This window comes from Plecotus auritus (genome assembly GCF_963455305.1).
Source record: "Plecotus auritus genome assembly, chromosome: 12".
In the NCBI taxonomy this organism is placed as follows: domain Eukaryota; kingdom Metazoa; phylum Chordata; class Mammalia; order Chiroptera; family Vespertilionidae; genus Plecotus; species Plecotus auritus.
This window is the reverse complement of record NC_137778.1, coordinates 16,146,828-16,172,826: the sequence shown is the minus strand read 5'-3', so window position 1 is coordinate 16,172,826 and position 25,999 is coordinate 16,146,828. Positions and strand designations below refer to the sequence as shown.

Sequence of the window (25,999 nt, the reverse complement as noted above, 5' to 3'; positions counted from 1 at the left end):
AAAGCCCTTATACAGCTGATCTAATGGCTGCCTGCCCCTTGAGAGGCAGAGCAGCCTGGCGCTAAGGAGCTGAGACCTTCCTTGCATGGCTGGCCCGGTCAACCACTGGCCACTCTCGCATCCTTGAAAAGAGATGTTACATTGGAAAATACCAAGGGCAGCTCACCATTCTGGAAGTGGAACTTACAGCTAGCAGGATAAAAAAGAGGAATACACAACCCCAGTTTCAGGTTGCTCCATAAATTCACTCTTTTCACGGACATTCACTGAGAACTCATGTGCTGGGCACTGTGCACACGGGATGAACACGGCAAAAATCTGTGCCCTCAAGAAACACCCAGTGGGTGCCTTCATTTGAATCTAGCTTCAAAGCTGGAAGGGGACTCAGTCTCTCTACTTTTCAGATGGTGAAACTGAGGTCAGAGAGGAGCGGTGACTTGTCCAACGCCAGCAGCGAAGGTGGAGAGTCTTGTCCTCCCAAGCCGATAGGAAGGTGTGAGGGGACCATGCTCTTCCACAGCAGAGACACCGCACTGGTGCATTTCAGACCGATGAATGGGCTTTTGAAAACTAGCATTCGAGGAGCACTTCCTCTGGCCCAGGCACTGTGCTCGGTGCTGCATATTTACCTCTCGCAGTCTGCACTACGACTCTGGCATAACCCACTTTACAGATGTGGAAACTGAGGCTCAGGGAGGTCAAGGATTTAAGTAACTTGTTCAAGGCCACATAAGGAGCAAGTGGGAAAGTAAGGAATCAGAATTCAAACTAGACATGCTGACAGCAAACCTGTCAGAAACACAAGTGTTTCCTTTACACGACACCAAGTTTCTCTGAAAACCGTTCTGATCTACGAATGTTAATGTGGCAGTTTTACTTAAAATTAAAGGGCCAGTGTCAAAGGCCTGGGAATCTTGCTACACAGAGAAGTTAAGGCTGTGATGGGTTTGACTTACAGTTTTTACAATTCAACATATTTACAATTTTCAACATAAGAAGAGATGACTGAGGATTAGTAGAATAATACACAGCTTTTGAAATCCTGAGATGTTGGGCATTTCTATGTAGAAGACTCAGCATACCATTTTTCTGGGCCAACTTCAAGTGTCCAGGCCTATTCTGTCATCAGGACGTTAACCAGCTACCATTAAGCAATGACTATCCATCAACAATAGGTAAGAGTTTAATTAGGATTTTCATTCATTCCACAAAGTTTACTGGAGCATGAACGGTGTGTCCTGCACCTTAGTGAGTACTGAGTGATCTATATAGAGTCTCAGACTGGATACCAACACGCCTCAGCCGTGTCTGGGACCCACAAGACGACAGAACATGCTTGCAGAATGAATGAGAGAATTTAGCAGCAATTTTCAAACTGATCTAGGGACAGACTAACTTGAGAGATGGGACACTTGCTCCTTCTCTTCTTTGTCTCTCCCTCTGCATTGGAGCTCCAGCGGACCAGTCTCTGACTCCAAATGCCTCAGGCTCGAATGTTCTATGACCACCAGAGGCTTTTTTCCCTCTGCCCTCCTCCTCTTACTGTGCAAGAGTGAGTGTGTTTCTTCACAAGCAAAGGCTCCTATAAGCACAGTGTCGTCACTGTCCCTTCCACGGAGGTGGTGATGGTGTTTAAGCCAAACTGCACAGCAATTTGCCTGTGAGCTCTCCCTGCCTTCTGGAATATCCCTAGAGGAGAAGAGTGAACTTGGGTGTTAAGAAAGATGCATGGGCCATGGTCCTTTCCTCTCCCCACGTCAAATCAAGTGTAAGTGCCTCACGAAAGCTATTCTCATAATTAGCATTTAGACTAGATGTAGGCCGCACACCAAAAATACATTTCCCAACCATGCACATGCTCCGGGCAATTAAAACGCACCTCCGTGCTGTGGAGGGAGTGCAGGCACCTTCGGCCGCCAGCTGCGGCTGGGCCACACCTTAACCCACCACCCTCCCGTGAGCCAGAGAGGAACGGGCTCGGAGGCTGGAACAGCGGATGGGGGGCTGGGGGCCGGGAGGCAGGACCAGAGCGTGGTGTGAGGCTGGGACAGCACTTGTTATTTTTGTTTTAGAGTTTTCTCTGGGGATACTGAGTGTCCATTTCCAAATGTACATATGAAAAAATATATATGTGTGTGTGTGTTTGTGTATCTCAGAATGGATATTATGATTTGATGAATATAAAGTCTATAAAGGAATTAATTATCTAAGGTTATACATGTGTGAGTGAATATGTGTGTTTATGTGTGTGTATATGTATATGTGTGCATATACTAGTATATGTGTATATGTGTGTGTATATACGTGTATGTATATGTATGTGTGTGTACATGTATTTGTATCTATCTCCTGGATCTCCTGAGTTAGTTCAAAATCCAGACTCTCAGTATTTTTCACCACAAATATACTGCTTATGAGATCTTGAGTTTTGGTAATGAAAATATGGTCCCATATCCACCATGTCACCACTGAGAAGTCCTACCAGCATGCATTTCTGTCTTGGAGGAAAAGCTATCTTTTTTTCACAGCTAGAAGTACCGTGTATTTATTTCACCTCTTCTGCTTTCTCACATAACCATGCCTCAACTAACCAAGAAAAAAAAGTCACTTATCTAGTTTTTTTTTTTAAATGTAAGAGAAGTCAATACCTCAACTTTCCTTTGTTACCCAAATCCCTGTTTTGGGATGCTTAGCGAAGTCCGTTGTAAATCAGAATAACATGAAAAACAGGGAGGTTTGCACTGTCAGTGCTTTAATATCGTAACCTGAACCTCCTTTCTCTTCACAAAGAATCGCTCTGTTTCCTAGCGGACGGTCCCACAGCAGAAATGCATCTGTTTCTAAAGGAGCTCATCCAACTGCGGGCAGTCGTGCTCCTGGGTTGAAGGTGGGCGGGGGAGGTGATGAAGCTCGCTTCTCTCTTCCTGTGTAATTTTTAAAGTGGGAGAATTGTGGTCCTCTTTCCATCTTTTTCTTCTTTTTCTTCTTTTCTTAAGTTACACATGCTCCTTGTAGAAAATCCAAGAAATCATCCAGCGAAAAAAAAAGCAAAAATTTTCCACAACTCAGCAGATGACCGACTGTGAACTTCCACCTAAGCATTTTTCACGTATGTGTGTATTTCATATTACACACATTCATCCTGCTTTTACGCTTAATGTACCATCATCAGTGCTTTTCCATGTCTTTAGACATCCTTTGAAACATAACTTCCAGTAGATGCCATAATTTATTTACCAAACTCTTACTGGTGACCATTTAGAATATTTTTTTTCCTTAGTTTTAAAGAGAACCCCACAATAAAAAAATGGCGTGCCCATCTCTGCCCATAATCTCTGATGGCTTCCTTAGGACACATTCCTGGAAATGTAATTATTGGGTCAAAGGGTCCCCAGGGGATGCTTATCCTGTGCTGAGAACAACGTGTGAGTTTCTACCCAAGCTCCTTCCTCTACCCAGAGCCTGAGGTTCCGGCAGGGGAAGGCAGCTTCTGGCGCCATGGGGCAGTCAGTATTCAGCACGTTCAGCTTGCGGGGGAAACGCAGGCGTATTAGGGAGGAAGGTCCGATCTGGCAGGTGTGCCAGGATGGGCCACCCTCGCAGTAACAAGAAGCTGAGGGTGCCAGCAGCACTTTCTTCTCTGTTCTACCTGAGCCCGAGCCTTAGCCTTTCCAGTTCTTTAAAGTTGCTCTTGTCTAGAACCTTCTCTAATTTTGTAGGATATCTTTTGGGTAAACATGGGCTTCTCTAAAGATTTCTAGCCAGGCTCTCTGCACCCAGACTTCCTGGGGCTCCCCTCTGGGGTGACTCTTCTTCTAGGCCATGGGAGAGGGCCTCTCTCGGGGACACCTGTATGTGCCTCAGCTTTATCAGCACCGTGTGGGTAGGAATAAAACAACACTGCTGTCAGAATGGAGGGTTTAAGAGAAGGAAGGTAAAATTTAATGGGGGATCCTCAAGCGGTCTTTTCTTTTCAAAGAGCTCTCTGTGTGCCATGGCACTGGGCACTGGCAAGGCCTCTGTTTTCATAAACTCTTCCTGGGACACGGGGCAGAGGAAGGGTGAGTTTCCTGTGCTCCACCCATCACCTCGAGGCCAGCACAGGGAGGACCCTGATCTGCTCAAGGCCACCGAGCAAGGCCATGCCAAACGGGGTCCAACAGGTCGGGAGGCTTGTCCTCACAGAGGCCATCACCCTATTTCTGTTCACGTTCCCCGAGTGTGTGCTGGGGACCAGGCTCGGGCAGGGGAAGCTCACGTCATACCCCTGACACTGTTCCCCTTACCTGTGCAAAGAGCGCCACCAGGCTCTCGTTGTCGGGAAACTCGAGGTGCTTGGAGTAAAAGTGATGGAGAGCAGAAATGTCACTCTGAATCAAATCCTTCTTCTCGTTGTCTAATTTATCCAGATCTGTGGGTAAACACACCGTGATTCAGCAGGTAGAAAACTGGGCTTTTAGCGACACCCTTTTCTTACTGTAAATGGCACGGAGGAGACAGGAAATGGATGGGGAGCCCCCAAAAAATATTCTTCCTCATCACTCAGTCTAACTGATGAACCCGAGGGGAAGAAAAGCTGCTATTTCTTCTCTTCCTCTGACACCTGACCTCACTCAGGTCGTGACATTTCAACTGACCATTGGCCATGAGGTCAGGGATGAGTGGCCATGACCAATAATGAGCCTCAGCCCATTCGGGGCCCCCAGACGGCCCTGGCATTGGTGTCATGATCAAGAAGCCAGAGAGCCCCCCGACCCCATTTAAAGAGTTTCAGTAAAGACATAGGCTATTTACAGGACTGCAACTCAGCAAAGATCCAAAATGATTCAGCAGGCCAGGAGAGCCCGCAGAGATGGCTGGGAAGGCAATAACTCATCCCGCAAGTTCCTACTTCCCATTAATTACTTCCCAGTAATCCTGTCGACTCAGAAAAACAAGTTTCAGTCATTTTCCAAAACAGCGCGTAAGTCGAAGTGAAAACTATTCACGATGAGATCACCACCCGCACCAAGACAAGCTGTCACCTCCCGTCTTCGGTCCCGCCTCATCCACGTTAAAAATGGGGAAAAGTAACTCGGCCGCTGGTCACACAGACACTTACGCGATTCAAACTCCTTCACGGTTAACAGTTTCTCTGAAGGTGTTCTCTCCGGGTGGCTTTTCTAGTAATCGGGGAAGAGATCACACAGAAACGGATCTTAACAACCAGGGCAAAATGTGCTTTCACTTTTACATCCACATGAAGGAAAAGCAACAATTCTCAATGAAGGCGAGAAAGCGACCCAAGAATCCACCATTAGGACTCTGAGAGTGTTTGCCCAACGTTCAAATCCAAGACTCCTTTGAAACTTTTTTTTTTTTTAAAGCATCTGCCGTGTCCCTAACGTCCCGCTAATGCTATGCACACAGTAGGCTCAAAAAATGCTTGTTACGGGAAAGAACAGTGGCTGGAAAACAACTTTTTAAGGCCCTGGCTTAAAAGGCCCTGAGCCTACAGATGAGCCGTCCTATTGATTATTTCTCCTTCTGAAAAGGAACAAAAATCAAACCCCCCATCCATTTTACACTTTCTTTAAGCATAAGCTAAAATGATCTCAAATTCCGTGTTTCAAAAAGAACACTCTAGGTTGTGTCTGTGAGCCCGAATTCGCTTGAAACGCGTGGCGGCCTTTGTTCTAGGCGTCCCCAGAGGAGCTGACAATAGTAAACCCGCTAGGCTTTGAGAACATGAATAAACTCAGTGTTGACAAGAGTTCAAAAGCAGGGCTCCGGAGCTGGCCCGAGGCGTGTCTTTGTAATCTGGCTATTCAATGTGGGGATACAGGTGGTCTCGCAGGGCGCACTCACCTCCCTAGTTAACATGTTAAGCTTCTCCCTGGTAGCTGGGTAGCCCGGCTCCCCTAATCCTTTGCAAGCCACTAGAATACAAATGGTCTGTTTTTTTAATCATCCGATCCTACAGGGATGAAAAGGTGGCCAGGTAACTTTTCCTTGAAGAGACTATTAGTAATCGTAGTAATTACAATACGAGGTGAATGAAATGGGTCTAAATGCATCGCAGCATTCGGGCGACCCTCCTAGCACCACAACGTTTCAATAGTTCTTGTTGGGAGGAAATCATCCATTCACAGGAAGAATTTCTCTAAGATCGGAAGTACGTTTTGCCTGGGAAAGCTTTTCATTCAGGAAAGTACACCAGCTCCTTCTGGGTTCTTAACCACAACTCTATAAATAACATCAATGGTGGGGGGGCGGGGGGGGGGGGGGAACAGCTTGGTCACCCAACCCTCCCAGGATGCCTGCAGAGCTAATGGGATGGCTTATTTACCCTGACACCTCACCGAGGCACACGCGTGCCCCCTACCCTTTCCTTCTGACCAAGTACCCTGCATATATTTAAGGATAACTGTATAATAAGGATCCAAAAGTCAATCTCCTCCAGGGAAAGCAATCCTGATGACTCCGGCTCCCTCGGCAGGCGCCCTGCCTGCCTCTGGTTACCCTGAGCTGGTGCCCTGGCATTTCAGCGAGCACCTGACCCCGGCTGAACATAACGGAGCGGTGAGCTCAGAGTTCGGAAATGATCCACTTCTGTTTACGTGGCCCAGGATCTCAACTTAGTCTGGGGACAGGATGGTGCTAATCATTATGATCCCATTTGGCTCAGATGAAAAATACAAAGTTTTAAAAGCGGGGGGAGGTGGTGGCATAAAGAAGAGGGGGGGGAAGTTTCAGCTTAAAAGAATGACAGTAGAGGCTCTGCCACCACCCGGTTATTAGCAAGCATCTCCGTGGACATAAACGCCCTGCGAGCCCCCCGTGGCCTATGACACTGTGTCCTCCCCTCTTTTTCCCTTGGCCCCTTGGAGACCAGGCATCTCACTGACAGGTGATCAGTGAGGACTGAGCAGACAAGGGGAGAGCCGCCCGTCCTGGCGTCATCGTGGGAGGAAACTGCTGTCCTGATCACACAAGAGCGTGTCTTTCCTCCCTTCTTTCTTTTCCCCTCCGCCCCTTGCCTTGGTTTCTCCTTTTCCACTCGGCTTCCTCTTCTCATTTGCATATGCCTTCCTGGCTGTCCCATCCCACCCCTCACCCGCCTAGATGTGGGCAGGGAAGGACAGAACCCAGTACAGGAGGGGGGCATGGGGTGCCCTCTCTGAGTCAAAAAAGGGCTGGTTCCCTAGGATGTGCTCATTCTTCTGTTCAATCAGGTGTTCATGCCTTGGAAATCCGTATTTTCCCACGTAATCCTATCTCATAAAAAAGCTTAGAATTTCACAGCGGTGGCCATGTTCCCGGCCCGGCTTAAGCAACATCCTAGTGGCCTAGGGCAAGTGACACACCGGCCTCCACCTGAAGTTGTGTTCCCAGCCCTGCCCATGCGGAGGCGACAGGAAACGGGTCCAAGGATGAGTAACAAGAGATGATCACACAGGGTCAGTTCCTCATCTCTCTGACCTTTAAGAAAAAAATTAAAGGAAATACACTTAAACATTATCCTGTGTCCTCACCTGTTTGGCCAGAATCCTTGCAGTGAGCCTTACGGTCTCGGAGGGGTTCCAGTTTTCCCCGAAAACAACCATGGGAGAACATTCCAGCTTGTGCATGGGCCAATCTTCTTTCTGGGAAGGTTAAAAAAATGCGATTCAACGCACACGAACTGGAATGAAGTGCGAGAGGGGAGGATGCAACAAGTCCTCCCAGCTAAGGTCAAGTGAAACGTGTTTCCTTTTGGAAAACATCACGATGCTCACAACAGCCAGAGATGAAAACATCCTTTAAGGTGCCTACGGTCCCATAACCCTGACGCGGGCCTGGCCAAGGCTGTCAGGATGAGGACATGGCTCTGTGCCTCTTCACGAGCGTCTCGCGTCTTTCTGCAGCCTCTCGCTGCTCCAGGCCCCGCATGCACCTGGCCCTCTCTGATCACAGACTGTGATCTTCTGCAGGAGCGGTCATGGCGCAGGGGCGAGTGCTCTGGGTCGAAGCCCCGGACCTAGCTCCCCTGCCTTGCAGCTCTGCTCTGGCCCTGGTCTCACGTCAGGGCACATGGCCAGCTGGCACGCACAGCAACCTGTCCCCTCTGACAGGCGACAACAAAATGCACGTGAGGGCTTCATCGGGGGCCCTCAGGGAGGTGGCAACGGCACCTGCTGGGGATATCCTATCTAATAAAAGAGTAATATGAAGATTGACCATCACTCCAACACACAAGATGGCTGCCTCCATGTGGTCAAAGATCCTGCCCCCATGTGGACACAAGATGGCCACCACAAGATGGCCAGCAAGGGAAGGCAGTTGGGAGGGACCAGGCCTGCAAGGGAGGGCAGTTGTGGGCGATCAGGCCAGCAGGGGAGGGCAGTTGGGAGGAACCAGGCCTGCAGGGGAGGGCAGTTAGGGGTGACCAGGCCTGCAGGGGAGGGCAGTTAGGGGAAAACAGGCTGGCAGGGGAGGGCAGTTAGGGGAAAACAGGCTGGCAGGGGAGGGCAGTTAGGGGAAAACAGGCTGGCAGGGGTGCAGTTAGGCATCAATCAGGCTGGCAGAGTGGTTAGGGGGTGATCAGGCTGGCAGGCAGAAGCGGTTAGGGGCAATCAGGAAGGCAGGCAGGTGAGCAGTTGGGAGCCAGCAGTCCTGGATTGTGAGAGGGATGTCCGACTGCCCGTTTAGGCCTGATACCACCGGACATCCCTTGAGGGGTCCCAGATTGGAGAGGGTGCAGGCTGGGCTGAGGGACACACACCCCCGTGCACGAATTTTGTGCACCGGGCCTCTAGTTTAGACATAAGGCTTCCTGCAGATTCAGCGGAGAAAATGGGAAAACTGTAATCCTTTCTCTCCCACGTCTTCAAGTTTTATGCCCCAGGTTGAGGGTGGAGGATACGCGCTCAGTACAGGAAGGGGGGTGATGCCATGGAGTCCAGGAAGCTGAGGGGGGACAGGACACGAGGTACTGTGGGACCATGGAAGAGGGTAAGGAGTGGAGAAGAAATGATTGTGACAGCTGGTGACAAGGCTAGTGTGGGATGGCCGAGAACTGACCAGACACCATGGAGGTCATGGCCAGCTTTAAAAATAAAAACAGGTGTGACAGTGTGGAGTACCCACCGGCTGCTGGCAGTGGGAGAGACAGAGAGAGACATAGACAGAGAGAGAGAGAGAGAGAGAGAAACTGGGAGAAATGGGGTGAAGGCTTGGAGGGGTGAAGGGTGGAGGGGATCATTTTATATGTGGGAAATGTCAGAGCACGTGGATACTGATGGAGTTGCCAGACACTCTTCCTCAGTGGCACTGGGTGCTGTCCGTTCTTCCTTCAGCCTTTCCTCCTCAGGAAACCGCAGCCCATTCTTTCAGATGCTCGAGCCAGAAACCTGGAGGCCTCCTTGTCTCCCTCACATGCACGCTCCTCTCCTCTCGGGCAAGCCCGTCACCTGTGCCTTCAAAGTACGCCTAGAACCCGATCACTTCTCACTACCCCCTTCCAGCCCACTGCAGCCCTGATGCTTCTCACGGTGATGACTGCCCTTGCCTTCGACGCCTTTGACCCCTTCGACCGGGATGCCTGGCTCTGCCGACCCCATCCCCACGCGCCGCCCACCCCCCCGCCCCCCGCCTGTGATCAACAGGGCAGCCAGGGTAATCAGCCTGTTAAACAAAATCCGATCATGCCACCTCTCAGCTCAGAGCCTCCTACTGGCTTCTCCTCCCAGAGCAAAAGGCAAAGCCTCAGGTGACCTGTGAGGACACACATGAAGCGAGGAGTCACCCCCCCGGCTCCTGACCACGAGGGCCGCACACTCTCCTGCTTGATCCTGAACAAACCAAGCATGCTCCTGCCTCAGGACCTTTGGCACCTGCCGGATTTCCTGGCTGGAACTTTCTCCTAAATACCCACATCACCCCTCCCTCGCTCTTCCATGTCTCTGCTCCCATCGCCTTTTCAGGACATCTGCCTTGGATAGATACCCTGCCCCAAACAGCACTTTCTGCATCTTTATGTTCCTCCTTAGTACCTCTCACCACCTGATGTATTACACATTCATTAGGTTTCTGGCTTAGTGGTCCCCCACGCCATTACAACAAAGGAACTTGGTCTGTTTTGTTCCCACCTATCACCCCAGAGCTTAGAACAGGGCCTGACTTTTCCGAGGCCCTCAGTAAGGTTGCTGAATGAATGAAGATGACTCCCTACCCCCTTCCCTTCCCTCCACCCTGTTCCAAGGAGGAAGGACACGGTGTCACTTAGTGATTGAATGCTGTGTGTGACACAGACCCTTGGCTCCGGTGCTGTGCCAAGATGTTCTGCAGAGTTAAATAACGCCGTGCCAAATATAACTGAGAGCGGGGAGAGGGAGAAATGACAAGGTCTGCACCGGGGAGAAGGGGATCTGCTTTTAGCCAAAGCCTAAAAAAAGAGCGCGGTGCCACGAGGTAGGGGCAGGTGGGTCCAGCTCCCTGCAGGCAAGCCAGCGCCCTTCCCAGATGCAAAGCAAAAAGAGAAAGACAAAGAGGGCTCCAGGCCTTGGGATGCTCATGGGAACATCTGCCAGAGACAGTGACTGACAACTGGGAATGAGGTCCACTCTGACCCCAGGAGCTCTAACAAAAGGCCTTTGCAGGGCCTGGGAGAGACTGGCTTTCTGAACTGTGGATGGTGCCTCTGATGTTTAACAACAATGAGCTCCTGGGAGAAAGAAGTTTAATATTGACATTTCTTCATATGAGTTGTTCATTATTTATTCAGATACTTGGTACAAAATTAATGTGAGTATAAATAGCACGCAATGTTGACACTTACTGATGTAAATGCCCGCAAAGGGAAGGGAACCTACCCACAAGGATCGCGCTAGGGGAGGAGAGCAGAGTGCTGTCAGATAGGATGCTGGTCGGGGGTCGGGAAACCTAAATTCTTTTTCTTTTTTTAATGTAATTTTATTGACTTCAGAAAGGAAGGGAGGGGGAGAAAGACAGAAACAGCAATGATGAGAGAGAATCATAGATGGGCTGCCTCCTGCATGCCCACTACTGGGGATCGAGCCTGCAACCCGGGCATATGACCTTGACCAAGAATCAAACTGTGTGTGACCTCCTGGTTCATAGGTCGATGCTCAACCACTGAGCCACACGGCTGGACTGAAACTTGCATTCTTATGCCCACTCTACAGCGAAGCGGTGATATGACGACAGATAGGCCTCTTAATCCCTTTGCGTCCGTATCCTTGGTCGTAAATAACATGATCCTTAAGTTACTTAGCAGGTCCAGAAGCCTGAGTCTATGATTTTACACCTTCCAACAGTGTTAATCAGGTACAAAGCTTGAGTCCTACCAAGAAATGTAGGGCCTTCCAAGGATAATCAGGCATTCATGTCACCAGAAAGGGACGTGTGAGGGTCCACCCAGCTCATCCACAGGAAGCACTCAGGACAGTGCCTGGCACACAGGGCCCTCACGGCAGGGTAATTGTTCATTTATGGGTTCATTCATTCATTCATTCATTCATTCAGTGAGCTCTGCAACTGACCCTAGAGGCAGGGATGGGAGATGAAGTCTTTGACTTTATATAGTTTATGGTTTTATCAGAACTCCAGACAAAAGCATGAGCACCCGTAACGTGATACGGTCCCAAACAGCAGTTAAAGCTGAAAGATGGCCTGCCTCCAGGAAGTGCAGAATCACGTAAGTTTCATCAGGGGAAATTAATCAGAATCATAATGTTTTCACTTTCTGTAGGAAGGTGATGATGACATTATCTTAGAGAACCTGACAGAGGCAACTTGCCCTAGTTTTGCACATACGATTATAAACAATCAGACTGGACAAAACTGGGGGAAAATTAGGCTAGCCTTCTATCTATCTATCTATCTATTTATTTTTGTATTAGCAGCTTCTTTGTACACAAAGTAGTTCTGCAACCCTTTGTGTTTTTTAAAACATTTTTTGGTCAGTTTCTCTAAAACCTTTTATCCTATTTTTTCCCCTTCTAAATCCAAGCTATTACTACTGCCCTGATTGCAATCTTTATAAAAATTTTTATGTAAACTCAGATCCCATTTTCCAGAAAAAAATAATATACAGTAAAAAGGAATGCATAGGAAGGATTCCAAAAGGCGTATACCAAAGCATCACTAGTGATTTTTTTTTTCTGGAAAGTAATATTATAGATACTCTTCCTGATCTTTCAGACTGGACTTTCCGAGTTTTCTACAGGAAGCACAGATTACCAGGGCACTCAACTCAAACAAGTCAATCCACATAAAAGTAAGACATGGACTCTTTTTTGTACCTTTTAAACTTCTCTTTCATTTTGAGCCAACGTACCACCTGCTCTGCACGGCTTACCGTTTTGTGCACGGACAGAAGTGCTTAAAGAGGCAGAAAGAGTTGCTAAACTGTCTCACCGTGCACCAGCATCTCCAAGCCTGGAAGAGTGACTGCTCAGCCAGCCAGTTTTCTGCAGAGCGAAGGACACACTGTCTTCCTGGCTCAGGAGACCCGGTTTTTACTGCCACGTCTCCCTCTCTAATGCTTGCATTTGGAGTCTCTCTAGTTCTCACGGCGCCTTTCAAAGCAGACACAGGCCACTTGTACACACATATATGCGCTTTCCCACAATGTGGACTAGTGAGAAAATGCCACACACTTTCCATTCCCTTCGAGAGGAAGGGAGAGCAAACGGAAGCAGGACCATCTCACTGGGAGGTGACCCATGCTGCTGAACCCCCACCCCGAGGACACACGCTCTGTTCCGTATTCCCCGTGAAAGAGTGATTGTAGGGATGCACTCGGCCGCTCGTACACAGATTTTTCCCGTGTAAAACATGTAGAAAAGGTTTCTAAATATTATTTAAAAATAAGTGGCTCAGTTTACGATGCTTCCTATGTCTGTGAGACCAAAGGGAATTTAACCAAATGGAACCCATGACTCCGGCCCATTCACTAATCACCCAGAACCACCATGGGAGCATGCCTGACGCATTTTCTACACGTCAGGGTTTTTTTCCAGTTGACAAACATCAAGGACTTTCTCACATCTTTAGTCACATGCTCCTCACATGTGCTTTTAAAAATTCTTTTTATCTAGGCCAGGGATGCTCCTTCCTACTTTCAAAAGCACTCATAACCGCATCACCTCCATGTAAACAACACAAACAGGTGTTTTTTTTTTCTGCTTGTTGATGTTAAGAAATAACAACTCAGAAAGTTCTACATTCCAATGATTCCTCTAAAAACCACCGACTTTCTAAAGCGCGTCTCTGAAACATGTCATGGTGCCGTTTAAGGAAGTCTGAGCGAGGGAAGAATACACTGAGCTTTCCAGGCATATTTATAAAAACAAATGTTGTTCATGAAGACACACAGGTTACAACACAAGCCTGACTAAAAAGCACTTTCTGTTTCTTTTGTATTTCCTCCCATTACCCTTTTATGCATCATCCATTAAAATCTTTCTTCTGGCAGGATCACACTGAGTCAAGTGAAGGAGGAGGAGAAAGTCAATGGGACAGGATACAGCCAAACTGTAGAAAATACAGCAAAATCCTAACACGCTGAGGTTACAGAGAAGGGTCTGGGGAGAAGGCACACGTCCATGAAAAGCCCACTCTGTTTCTGGAACCCGTTCCCCTGGTGCCTTTTTCCCCAGGGGGCCCTCAGCATGCCCACACAGAGCGTTGGGAAGTGGTGACAGGCCTCCTCTAGCCCTTGGTATGCACTGCGTGACGTCAGGCAGGTCACTCAACCAGTATGGGCGTCTTTTTATCGACTTGGGCTGAACCTGGTCACCTTCATTCCAGCCTCACCCTCTGTTGTGTGGTGGTGACCCCCTGAGGCCTGCAGGCGGGTGGGGCCCACCTGTGAAGGAGGCCCAGGGAGGGCGAGGCTTTCTCAGGTGGAGAATCACTCAATTACCTTCCTCCTCCTGCTCTTGTTTTGTGCCTCCATGCGGATCCCATCCAAACATTCCCGCAGGCGGAGTCCTGAAGGCATTTTCATCCGGAGCAAATGCCTCGGATTCCTCCCTGAGCACGCAGGACGCCCTTGCCCTTACTGTTATTAAATCCCTGGGACCACGCTGTCTCACTGTAATGCTGTGCCCTGCACCTACTTAGCTCTTCAGCACTAAAGGATGGAAAACCCTGGGCGTCAGCCTCCTCCTTCTACCAGAGGAGGCCGATGACAGACACAGAAGGGAAACAAACAGGTCCAGCTTGTCATCTCTGGAAACCAGGGGCTTCGGGAGCGGTGTTATCACTGGTCATGGAGGAGGGCTCTCTGGCCCCTAGATCCTTAGCAGACGCACAGGAAAACTGACCTGGAGACGTGCTTCCCGGACTGAGGGTGCGTGGCCGGCCCAGGAACTGGGCAAGCAGCAGGAACTCTCCACACACTGCGAGGCTGAACTCAGCGAGCTGCCTAAGACCTTTGAACACGGCTTCAAATCACAGGACTGCATCCTCCATCCCGGGGCTCCTTGCTCCCCAGGCAAGCTCTTCAGGATTTGACCAGCTGTACAATTTGACTACAGGAAGAGAATGTCAGGCTGCCTGTTGTGAGGTAATAAACAGGCACTCGGGTTGGGGTGTTTGGTTGATGTGAACCTCCCGGGAGAGGGCACCCCTCACTGTGTGCTCATAAATGGGCTTCTGAATCTGCAAATCTGGGAGACTAGGTCCTGAAGGCAGGGGAACCGCAGAGCCACCTTAAAACCCCAACACGGACCATGATGATTCATTAAAATAATGCCACCTCGTGAGGCTGACAGGATGCTAGCTTATGCTTAAGACACCCAGAGTTGACTCAGCACCTCACACAACCCGATGTTCTCTATTAATGCCGAGTTCACAGGTAATCAGAGAAGTGAAGACTCGTTTTATAATAAGCATCACTCACACAGTGCACACCATTAGTGGTCTCAAGCTCTCAGGATCCAGCCACTATCTTAGGTTAAAAAAAAAAAATAATAAGCCCCTTAAATCTAAAGCAGGCTGTATGCATTATTCTTAGCATAAGCCTGAGCTTCAGTCCCGCCTGAATTACTGTAACATTATTTTTTCATAAGCCCTCGCCCCTGTACACAGTGTCAATTGAGATAGATTTCATATCTATCACTTGGCCTGGACAATTCACTACAATGGGCACTACTGTCCTTGTTTACATTTGAAGACACTGAGGTGGAGGGATGTCCCTGGAATTGCCAAGTTCACAGAGCTAGTAAGTTGCAGAGTTGGGGTCCCGGCCTCCTGCTAGTCCGGGTCATATTCCCTGAACTGTATGTGATTTACTACCTGCTTCTCTAGAGACCCAGAATGTAATGTTATTTTTTCTAGATGTGTTTAAGTTAAATATAGAAACAGCTAACTTATCAGGCCTGGGTCACATCACAGAAGTCCCAGAGCTCACCGACATCTCCAACGCCACAGCCAAATAACCACGGAATATTCTATCCACAATTGGTGGGAGCAACGTATGGTCTCTCCTTTTCAAGAGAAGGCCCACTCCCCGAAAACTCAACCACGGGCCCATGTACATTCTCACTGTCGCACAGGCGGGCAGCCTCCGGAAGCCTGCCCTGGAGACGCAGAGAGGTGGACTGTGCATGTGGCCTCAGGTGCCAACAAGGGAGACACGCCCTCACCAATGGCACAGCCTGGGCCTCATTCTGGCAAGAGCCCACCGTGGCTGGAGCGCCTCGGTCAGATGACATAAAGGCTTAGCAACCTCTCCCATGGCTATATAACGCTCTTTGGGGACATTCAGAGGCCAGCTGCACAGGGAGAGAAGGAAACAAATGAAATCGTGGGTGATTAGAAGTAGATGGGGGGGTGGGAGGCGGGATGTGAATGACACCAAGTCACTCCATCAGTTGGAGCCGCTGTTTAAGAGCATCAGCATGTCCCAGGGTGTGTTTTTTAGGTTTCCATTGAAAAAATTGACTGGGGAGCCCTAGCCAGTTCGGCTCTGTGGATTGAGCATGGGCCTGTGAACTGAAGGGTCCTGGGTTCGATTCCAGTCAAGGGCATGTACCTTGATTGCGGGTTCGATCTTCAGCCCTGGTCGGGGCGTGTGGAAGGCAAACAATCGATGTGTCTCTCTCACATCAATGTTTTTCTCACTCTGTCTCTCCCCCTCAACCCCCACTCCCCTAGGAGCCCACAAGACTTCCTCCAAGCGCTTCCCATCCCCAAGTTACAGGTCCCTTTGATACTTCTCCATCAAACCAGATGCCCGTGGTCTGCACGCAGCCAGCCTCCTGAACCCGCCCAGCCCCAGTCCCAGTCCAAGTTCGGAGCAGCCACCCTCTAGCTGTATGTACGAAGGCCATGCCAGGGGCTCACCTAAGTCTAGCTGGAATCAGGCTGGGTTCAAAGAGCCCAAGGGTGTGGCCTGCTAGAGGGGTGTAAACATTTTAAAGACAGCACTTGAGCATGTCTCATCTGTCATCTCTGCATGTTCCATCTGCTGCTGGTGGCCTTGGGGGCAAACTGTCAAACACCTGCCTGTGCCCTTCGTGGCTCTCCTTGTGTCTTTCCCACTTCTCCTGCCCCCTTTTCTTGGTCCTATAAATAGCGCCCAAATCTTACTGTCCGGGTCCTGGGTCAGCGCACAGGGGTATCCAGCCACATCCCACACCACAACGAGGCTTTCCAGCTCCGCCTGCAGGAGGGCGCTGGGGGAGCCGCGACAAGCCAGAGAAGGATGTTGGGGGTCCCGATGTTTATGGAAACAAGGCCCTCCCTGCCAGTTGGCCCAGCACCTACCTGACACTCCACATTGCAGTAAAATGCCTGCTTGCATCTTCCACATTTGGACAATCCTTCTTTCCTTAAAAACAGAAAGGGCACGGTAGTGGCGAGAGGCACAGACACGTGAAGCCGCACATTTTATCATGCAATAATCCAAGCCATCTGGTCGGGAAGCAGAGCCAAGATTCCCCATACCTGCCTCTCCCACGGATCAGTGGCGTTTTCCCAGAGGAGATTTTGACCAGATTCAGTCCTTGAGGAGGAGTGAGCGGGTCCAATAGCACACGCTCCGACATTTACCGTCCTCGGCAGCCGTGAAGGGCACTTTCCGAGGAGGGGGACACCATGCTCTCTGCTCGTGCACCTGGCTTGGGACACCACCGCTGCTCCCATCACCTGCACTATGACTCAGTAGTTTGGGCAACTCAAAGGCTTTTAGGTCCTGATTTCCTCACCTGCTGCCGAGGGACAGACATAAACCAGGGTGGAGGTTTGACATCCTGAAGATGGAGGACTAGGGCATACAGGAAACTGCAGAGTGAGTGACAGCTTTATTGTTTATGAGACGCCAGTGATGCAGGAGATGAGACTGCCTATGTCCATAATTCAAATGTCCAGAAAGTGAAGTTTGAAAACAATGCAACCGAGCGAGCGGGGGCATATCCTTGAGTACAGGAGGACTGGCTGTGATTGGTCCCTACACCACCTGTCAGTGTGCTCCGGAGCGATTCTCCTGCCTCTTCCTAATTCGGTCAACGCTCCCTGTGCACTGGGGTCATATCTGCTTCCCAGGAAGGACAGGGATACCGGAGCTTTCCAACTGCTGCGTGCATAGCAGTTGATGAGCATTAGACAAGCCAAAGCTTTTTAAAAAAAAAAAAAACCTGTGAAGCTACTGAATTAAACCCCACACGGACAGAACTCTTAAACGATTGTCTGGAGGTGGGGACCCCCATATGGTTTCCATCAGACCACTATCTGTAAAGCGCACTGTCTGATTCGCACGCTCGGCACTGCAGCCGGCTTTCTGGCCCGTAGACATGCCAGCACCACGAGGGGCATTCTCTGCCTCCAGAGGCGCTGCCCTGAGGGCGGCACCTCATGGCCACCCCCTCTGCGCCCGCCGGAGGAGCCGGGGTTCTAGAATGGGCATAATCGCGCTGCAGAAGCCTCCTCCGCTCCCGGCAGCCAGTGGTAGTCACCACACAACTCCTACGGGATCCAGGTCGGGCGCCCCACTGTTGGAAGGAAGCAAGCTGTCCTGCCGTTTTCATGACAGCGCTTGGCTTCCCAGGAGCCGCCTGAAGCACGGGTGGGAGAAAAGCACATCTTGCCGCTGAGGCATAAATAAATGTTCCGAGTTTGCACATCTCACCAGCTCACAAGGGAACCCACGGATTTAGCGGAGTGTATCCTCTGGCCTGAAATGCCCCTGAGGTTGCGTCTCAAGGGCTCCATACTCTGACTTTGCGCTTTGGAAGATGAAATAAATGAGATGTGAGGTCCCTGCTGTCTTGCATTTTTTATCTGGGGAAAGAGGACATGAAGGGACATGGAAGTAAGGGCTCAGGGCTGTGGGCCTTGAAGAAGTGCCAGGGGGATGGAGAGCAAAGATGGGCAAAGCCAGGGAGGGGACTTCCAAAATTCTTTCCAAAAAGAAGTGTTTGCAAATGCATCCTGGGTGGGGAGATGCCAGCCCACAAAAATGTCTGAAACTGTCATTTGTTAATGTTTGCTTTTGCGAGGGTGAGGTCACAGACTCTCTTTAATAAGAGTTTGACTGAAGCTATTCATTCTCCCCAACAACCCACCTTCTCCCGACTCCCTCACCCCCAGGAAACAACAGGAAATTCTGTAACATTTCAAGGGCTCATGAGCCCAAAGCCCATACACAGACCACTGAAGAGCCTCTCAAACCAGTGGGAAGATCCCGATATAAAAGACTAGAGGCCTGTTGCACGAAGAGATTCGTGCAATAGGCCTTCCTTTCCATGGCTTCCAGCACGGGTTTTCCTCCGGCACCTGGGACCCAGGCATCGCTCCCGCCCCCCACCCCTCCTTCTCATAGTAGGTGTCCTGCTGGGCCTGGCCACTCCACGCCTGGAGCAGCTGGGCGGCCGCCATCTTTGGCCTTCTAATTTGCATACTCACTCTGATTGGCTGTGGGCATAGCGGAGGTGCGGTCAATTTACATATTTGTCTATTAGGTAAGATTAGAAAATTATCATAAAAATATCTTTATTAGCTCCACACCATACAAAAAAAAAAAAGGCAAGGATTGCATGGGTTTTCCCACACAGAGGCCAGCAGTGAAGTTAACACGAAACAAGGCTGGTTTTCAGCTTCAAGGGAACAACCAAGGGAGAGAAAAGCCTCCTGGGCTCCGGTGAGCTCGGGAGGAACTCCAGTGGGATTTCATCAAATTATAAATCTCCCAGAGGCCAGGCTTCTGAGCCCAGCCAGTCACCAAGTCCACAAGCCACAAACAATGAAGAGAAAGCTAACCTTCTCGGGGCTGGAAATATATTCCATCATTTCCACTGGATCCCAGTGGTTCTCATGTTGTGGTCTGTAGACTGCTGGGAGCGGGTGAGGTCAAAATCATGTCCAGAATACTACTACTTGTCTTGACATTTCCCTTGCAGAAGGTGCCAGGCGTCCTCAAACTACGGCCCGAGGGCCACATGCGGCCCGCCGAGGACATTTATCTGGCCCACCAGGTGCTGCTGCCTGTCCTGCTTAGCAGCCAACTCGTCCCGGGCCCGCAGTGCGCGTAGGAATTTGTTCATAGTTTTTTTTTAAACTGTAGTCCGGCCCTCCAACGGTCTGAGGGACAGTGAACTGGCCCCCTGTTTAAAAAGTTTGAGGACCCCTGGAGCTGTCAAGGTGCCTGGAAGCTAAAACTTCCCGGTGTCTTAGTATTAAACCAAATCAGTGGCACCAAACTGTCCCAGGGTCATCTTACCCCCCATTCCCACACACTCAGAGTAAAGGGGGGAAAGCCAGTTCTCCTTAAGGACGTCCCTGACGAAGAAATAACAATATTAATTCTATTACACCTCGACTCTTGGACATCCTGTGAAGAAAGGAGAAGGATGCACATTTCTGCTGCACACTGACGCAGGATGAAAAAAGCACTCGGGATTGCTGGAGCTGTAAACCGAACTGGCCACTTTTTCCTTTGAATGCCATTTTTACTTGAAAGAACAGCTTTAGACAAGCTGTGGCTACTCAAACTTGAGTATCTGGCAGATGTTATTTAAATGAATGAAGTGAGCCTACCCCTTTGATGAAAACCAGTGGCAATATTTGTTGCCAATGATAAAATTGGGCTTTCAAGCAAAAACTAGAATTTTGGAAAACATATATCTGCCGTCCTGAGCTTGACAGTCTCTCACTTCATGAGATGAACAACTAGTTGTTGTGCTATGGTTTTATGAAATGAGTCAACTTCTAGAAGGTCTAATTTAGTGAACCAATATTTTCTAAATGATGAGTGTATGCTGTTTTTAAAATTATGCTTGGCTAAAAGTCATTCCAAGTACAAACAGACCAAGGGATTTTAATGTAACAGAGCACATACGGTTCGCACACGTGCTTCCGGCTGCCCATTACCACTAACCTTTCAGACGATACCACTTAACCGAGTTTTAGTGTTGAATCCAAGACTGTCACAATTAACTGGTAAGGCTATTAAAATACCCCTCCCTTTCCAACTACATATCTAATTGAGGCTGGATTTTCCCCATGCACCTCAGCCTGGACTACATAGTACCCCAGACCAAATTCAGAAGCATATTTGGGAATCCAGCTGTCTTCTGGAAATCCAGACATTGAAGAGATTTGCAAAACTGTAAAACAATGCCATTATTCTCACTAATTCTTTTGTGTTAGAAAATAGTTCTCATTTTTTAAAAAGTGTTAAAAGTATTGGTTTTTATCTAAATGAGCAGATATAATTTTCTCAGTTTTAATTTCAAATGTGGTAAACAGTGATAAATATAACCCATGGTGTTCTCAATTGAGGGGTTCTAGGACCAAAAAGTTTGAAAATGGCTGATCTACCTTAATAATTCCATCAGCTCTATGAAGAAGATTCTCATTTTTCAAATGAAGATGATGAGGATCCCAGAGGTGAAATATCCAACCCAACACGGTCACTCACACGTAGGTAGCAGAATCAGAATTCACCCATCAATGTGCACATTCTGTCTTCATCATGCATGAATACCCTTCCTTGAGTATTGGGACAAATATCCAGGAGCATAAACTACATGAAGCAAAAGCAATCGATGGGTTGGGGTAAGCGAACAGTGGTAACAAAGCGTAAGTAAAGCCATTCTTTCCTCTGAGGTTTGCATTCTGTCCCAGCTCCAATGGCATCCCATTAATGTTACTTCAAAGATGCGAAGGGAAGGGTTCAGGATCATTTTTCAAAATGAGATTTGGGGAGGGAACACTTCTACAGAGAGGATCCCTCAACCAAGTAGGACATGGGAATGGATTTCACTTGACATGGGGTGGAATAAAATAAGGACTGGTGTTGTGTTTAGTCTGTGCAAAGAAGGTCCCTCCCTGTCCTTCGGTGTGGCACATCTAAGTGCTCCTCGGAGGGTCACTGGCCCAGTCCACTCTGCATCATGTCCTCTGTGAACCGGGTGGTAGAACACTGTAGCTGTCAGGCCGACTTCACTGGATGAATGCTCATGGAGTCCACTACCTGGTTCTATGTGCAAGTTCTCAACACAGATCCTCCTGAGCCAGGCTGCCTTCCCAGTACAGGAGGAGAAAAAGGAACCAGTTACTGATAGCAAAAAAAGCAAAAGGATCTGCTTTGGTCTACTCTGGTATGAGTGATTCTAGATGAAGAGGGGTGGGCTTACAGAGGGAGCCCTGTTGAAATTATCCCAATGTGTGCTTCGGTTCTTTCCGTTAACTAGGGGGAGATGTAACCTTTTCTTAAGCCGAGTGGTTGAAACGCAGACTAAAATTTGCTGAGTTGGTACCCACATTGTGTGTGCATGTGCTGGGGAGAGAAAGGAAGAGAGAGGAAGAGAGCCTGTGCTTGCCTATTGCTGACGGAGAAGTTGAGCCAGAGAGAAACTTCCTATGGGATATTCGATTTCCCTGGAGGAATACACAAGGCGAGAATAAACTCTGCGCCTACAGAAGACGCAGCCGTAAATCTGTCATTTGCCACGCAACCTGATGGGAACGGTCCAGGAGGTTGGGGGCAAGGCTCAAAACTAAGAAAACAAAATTCCCCTCAAAGAAAGGTTCATAAAGGTCGCTTGGAGGAATTAACTGAAATATAAAATAACCCAAAAGGAATGGAACGCAAAGAAAGTGAAGGGTGAGTCTCTAATCACCTCCCAGAGTGTCTCAACCTTGCCTTGCTGAGCCTGGGGTAGGACCCAGAAATTCTCATTTCGTTGGTCTGAGTTGGAATCTTTAGAAAGCCCCCCGGAGATTCTAATGTGCTTCCAGATGTCTGGGTCTGACACATATTGGGTTAGTCCTGTATCAGGTAGTTTAGGCCCCTTGTTAATGAATGTTTGGGTAAGAACAGAGTGGCAGATGGCACATTTTCTAACAATGGCAAGAAAATACTCTAGAAGCCAGAAGTGAGTTTATATATATATATATATATTTTTTTTTTTTTTTTTTGATTTCAGAGAGGAAGGGGGGTGGGAAGACAGAGAGAGAGACAGAAACATCAATGATAGTGATGCCTCCTACACACCCTACACTGGGGATTGAGCCCACAATCCGGGCACGTGCCCTGACCAGGAATCAAAGTGTGATCTCCTGGTTTATAGGTCGATGCTCAACCACTGAGCCACACCAGCCAGGCAGGAGTGAGCTTTGAAGATAGCCTCAGCTTTCTGTCCACCGCCTCTGGATACTCTCTTCACAACTGAGGATGAATATGGTGAGTTACTTTTCCCACCTGCCTATCACAAATCCCGTTTTCTTTCTGATGCTTGAGGGGCTGTGTGCTTTTGGGAAAATTACTGATCCTTTCTGAACCTGTTCCCTCCGCTATAGAGATATACTAGTAGTTTCTGCCTCGTAGGTTTGTTATGAACATTACGTGAGAAAATACAAGTTGCCATGTCCTAGGACTCTACGTTTAATTAGCCTTCACTCTTTTTTTTTTTTCTCCTAAGTGATATAACTACTGAAATATCTTCAGGACAATCTCACCCAGACCCATATTTACAGGATTTATGTTTGTAAAGCCTTTGTTTTATGGGCAAACATTCACCCTGCTGTGACGGGAAGGGCTCTTTGAACTGAAGGAATGATTCCATCCACAAAGGGAGGAAAGGTAGGCTAGAGGAAAATGCAAGTATTTGATTATAAGCGACGGGAACAGAACTTAGAAGATACGCTCCTGCCATTTTTCACTGGGGGAGACACACGCAGTGATTAATTTTCTTGCTTTTAAAATTCGGAAGCCAGGAAGATGTAATTAGAGATGTAATTAACAACTCCTGCTAGTTAACGCGATGCCGCGGGTGCTGTTGGTCTAGATAAAAAGGGTTTGATCCTGTAAGCTCCCCAGTTTCCTCGACTAAAATGAATGCTTGGTGGGTTTCACCATGAAAGAAAATGATCCTGGCATGGAGGGGGGTTTGCAATAACAATTACTTTTAACTAACGGTGACAGAAGAAGTGACAAGTGTGCTCTGTGGAACAGAGACAGCCCCGGCCAGGCGGAAAAGAGAAAAGGAAAAAAGCCCAGCAGCGCAATATAACTTCACCGTGGGTTGAAATAAGACAATCAGAAACAAAGTTAGCCTCCCACCCAGAGTGAGTGGTTGCACCAGCAAATTTTTATTTGAGAGAAACAAAAATTGGAGGAATTGTGGTGGAACCCTATTATAACCCTAGTCGGGGGACCAAGGATAATACGAAGGCTCTGGGTTTTTGTGTGACAGTAAAAGATGCTCCCTATCACTTTAATCCACAATGGAGCCGGGAACCGGGGCCCACGGGCAGGGGGGAGCTTCTTCCCAGAGCCCTGCTGAACCTCCCCTTCGCATGAGGCTTTGTTCTGAGGCTTGTTAAAAGTTGGAGCCTGGGGCCCCTGGGGGAGGCAGGAAATATTTAGGGCAGTGGAGGGAGCAACTAATAGGTTTCCCCAACTATAGGAATAGGAACTGGATTTACAAGGAGAAAGCTGGCTTTGGTGGTCAGGGCAATGAATGGTTGGCCTTGCTACAAAATGATGACACTGCAGGGGATGGGGGGGATGTAGGTCAAAGGGTACACATTTTCGGTGATAAATTCTGAGGATTTGATGTATAGCATGGTGACTACGGTTAAGAATAAAGTATTGTATACTTGAAAGGTGCTGAGAGTAGAGCTTATGCATTCTCACCGCACAGACAAAAAAGTTAACTCTGTGCGGTGATGTGTTAATGATCTTGATCTTAGTCCTCATTCCATAATGGATACTGTCGTACCCTCTAAATAGGAGCAGTATTTGTCAATTATTCCTCAATCAAGCTAAAAAGTGTTATAAATATGGCTCTATCTAAGCTCAGAAATGAAAAAAAAATGACACTGATTTACTGATTTAGGACTTGTTTTAATGCAGGCTTTGGCTGGCATGGAATCTACCTTTGCCTTAGAAAGAGCAGTTCATGAATAGAGGAGAAAAATGTAGAGCCTACAGTAAACACACAATTCCTCTTTCCAGCCATTGGACGGCACATCGTCCAGCCCCATCCTGTAGACCGGGGATCCTCAAACTTTTTAAACAGGGGGCCAGATCACTGTCCCTCAGACCGTTGGAGGGCCGGACTATAGTTTAAAAAAAAACTATGAACAAATTCCTATGTGCACTGCGGGCCCAATACGAGTCGGCTGCTAAGCAGGACAGGCAGCGGCACCCGGTGGGCCGGATAAATGTCCTCGGTGGGCCGCATGTGGCCCGCGGGCCATAGTTTGAGGACACCTGCTAGACCCTGTAAAATCCTAACAGCTCAAGCCTGCCCCAAGGCTGGATGTGCACTTTAATTCTTAACATCTGACTCTGGAAACACGTTCTTCATTAACCTTTGTGGGAGATCAGAATGACACGTTTCTGCTAGTTTACCTTCCACTTCTGTCGCCTACTGAAGTCAAAAGGAGAGAAACAATGAATGCCTTTCGTTTTATCTCAGTTCTCTCATAAAGGAACTGACAAGTAACAGCCACCATTTCTCCTAATGGTGGCAGAGGTTATCATTAATACTTTGGAACACCAATAATATTAGATTCCCCTATGACCACCTTTGCCCTAACTTCCATAACACCCAGGTGTTTACATACCAAGGGAAAGGACAAAACCAAAGTCATATAAATTTAACTATTTAAAAACTCAAAATGCTCCTCACTGTATTCCTCACTTCAGCATTCAGGCCACAGAGTAGGAAAAAAAGTGTGAAAATACCTTTTTGACCTAATGCTAAGTGTGAGTTCTAGAATAGAATCAGGCCTTTTGCAGCCAAACATGAGTATTAACTCCTTGCCCAACAAACAGGTGATCTGTCCTGAATCTAACAAGAAAATGTATCTTTTCAATTGCTTGTACTAGAATTTTAAGAGGTGTCACCCTCTCATCCTCTTGGCTTTATTTTTCTATAGACAAACAATCATTAATCGAATTGCCAATTTGTGTAGGTGAACTACCCTAATTGTGGATTTTACCCTGAGAACTCAAACTTATCAGATATTGTTTAAATAGTTGTATCAGACATTTTTCTTTCTTTTCTTCCTCCTCATTACACTTTGTTTTAATGGGTTTCAAAAGTATGTGATAGATTCTTGGTCAAGTTGTTTCCATTAAAATGTACTGATTTTCGCCCAGCCACTGAGGACGTGGCTCAGTGGTTGAGTGTCGACCCATGAACCACAAGGTTACAAATGGTTCGATTCCTGGTAAAGGCACATGCCCGGGTTCAGGCTCCAAGCCCAGTAGGGGGCGTGCAGGAGGCAGCTGATTGATATTTCTTATAGATGTTTCTATCTCTTCATCCCTCTCCCTTCCTCTCTCTCTAAAATCAATAAACTTTTTAAAAAAGTACTGATTTTAAAAACGAGTAACTTAAAAAGCTGCCACACACACACACACACACACACACACACACAAACAACAACCCACCAAATTGTCCACAAAACATTCTTCTTTCCTTCTGAAGGTTTTATGATGCATTGTATTCATTAACCGGTCTCTCACTATTAAACTTAAATGGCCAGTTGAGAC

The 25,999-nt window shown here is 48.2% G+C and overlaps 1 protein-coding gene across 3 annotated transcripts in view; it reads right to left on the bottom strand.

The window, feature by feature from the left end:
- The window catches only part of SMYD2 (SET and MYND domain containing 2), a 52,220-nt gene that overhangs the window by 13,239 nt on the left and 12,982 nt on the right, over positions 1-25,999 (bottom strand). For 2 of the 3 annotated variants that reach the window (XR_013959396.1, XM_080647311.1), the window contains exons 2-6: positions 16,759-16,822; positions 14,313-14,519; positions 7,515-7,625; positions 5,102-5,162; positions 4,287-4,411 (exon numbers count right to left, since the gene is read on the bottom strand). Coding sequence is in view for 2 of the 3 variants with exons in the window: in XM_080647311.1 (XP_080503437.1) it covers positions 4,287-4,411; positions 5,102-5,162; positions 7,515-7,625; positions 14,313-14,519; positions 16,759-16,822 (568 nt within the window). In the remaining variant the exon portion in view is untranslated. The remainder of the gene's footprint in view (positions 1-4,286; positions 4,412-5,101; positions 5,163-7,514; positions 7,626-14,312; positions 14,520-16,758; positions 16,823-25,999) is intronic. The other variant, XM_080647312.1, reaches the window with a different exon arrangement.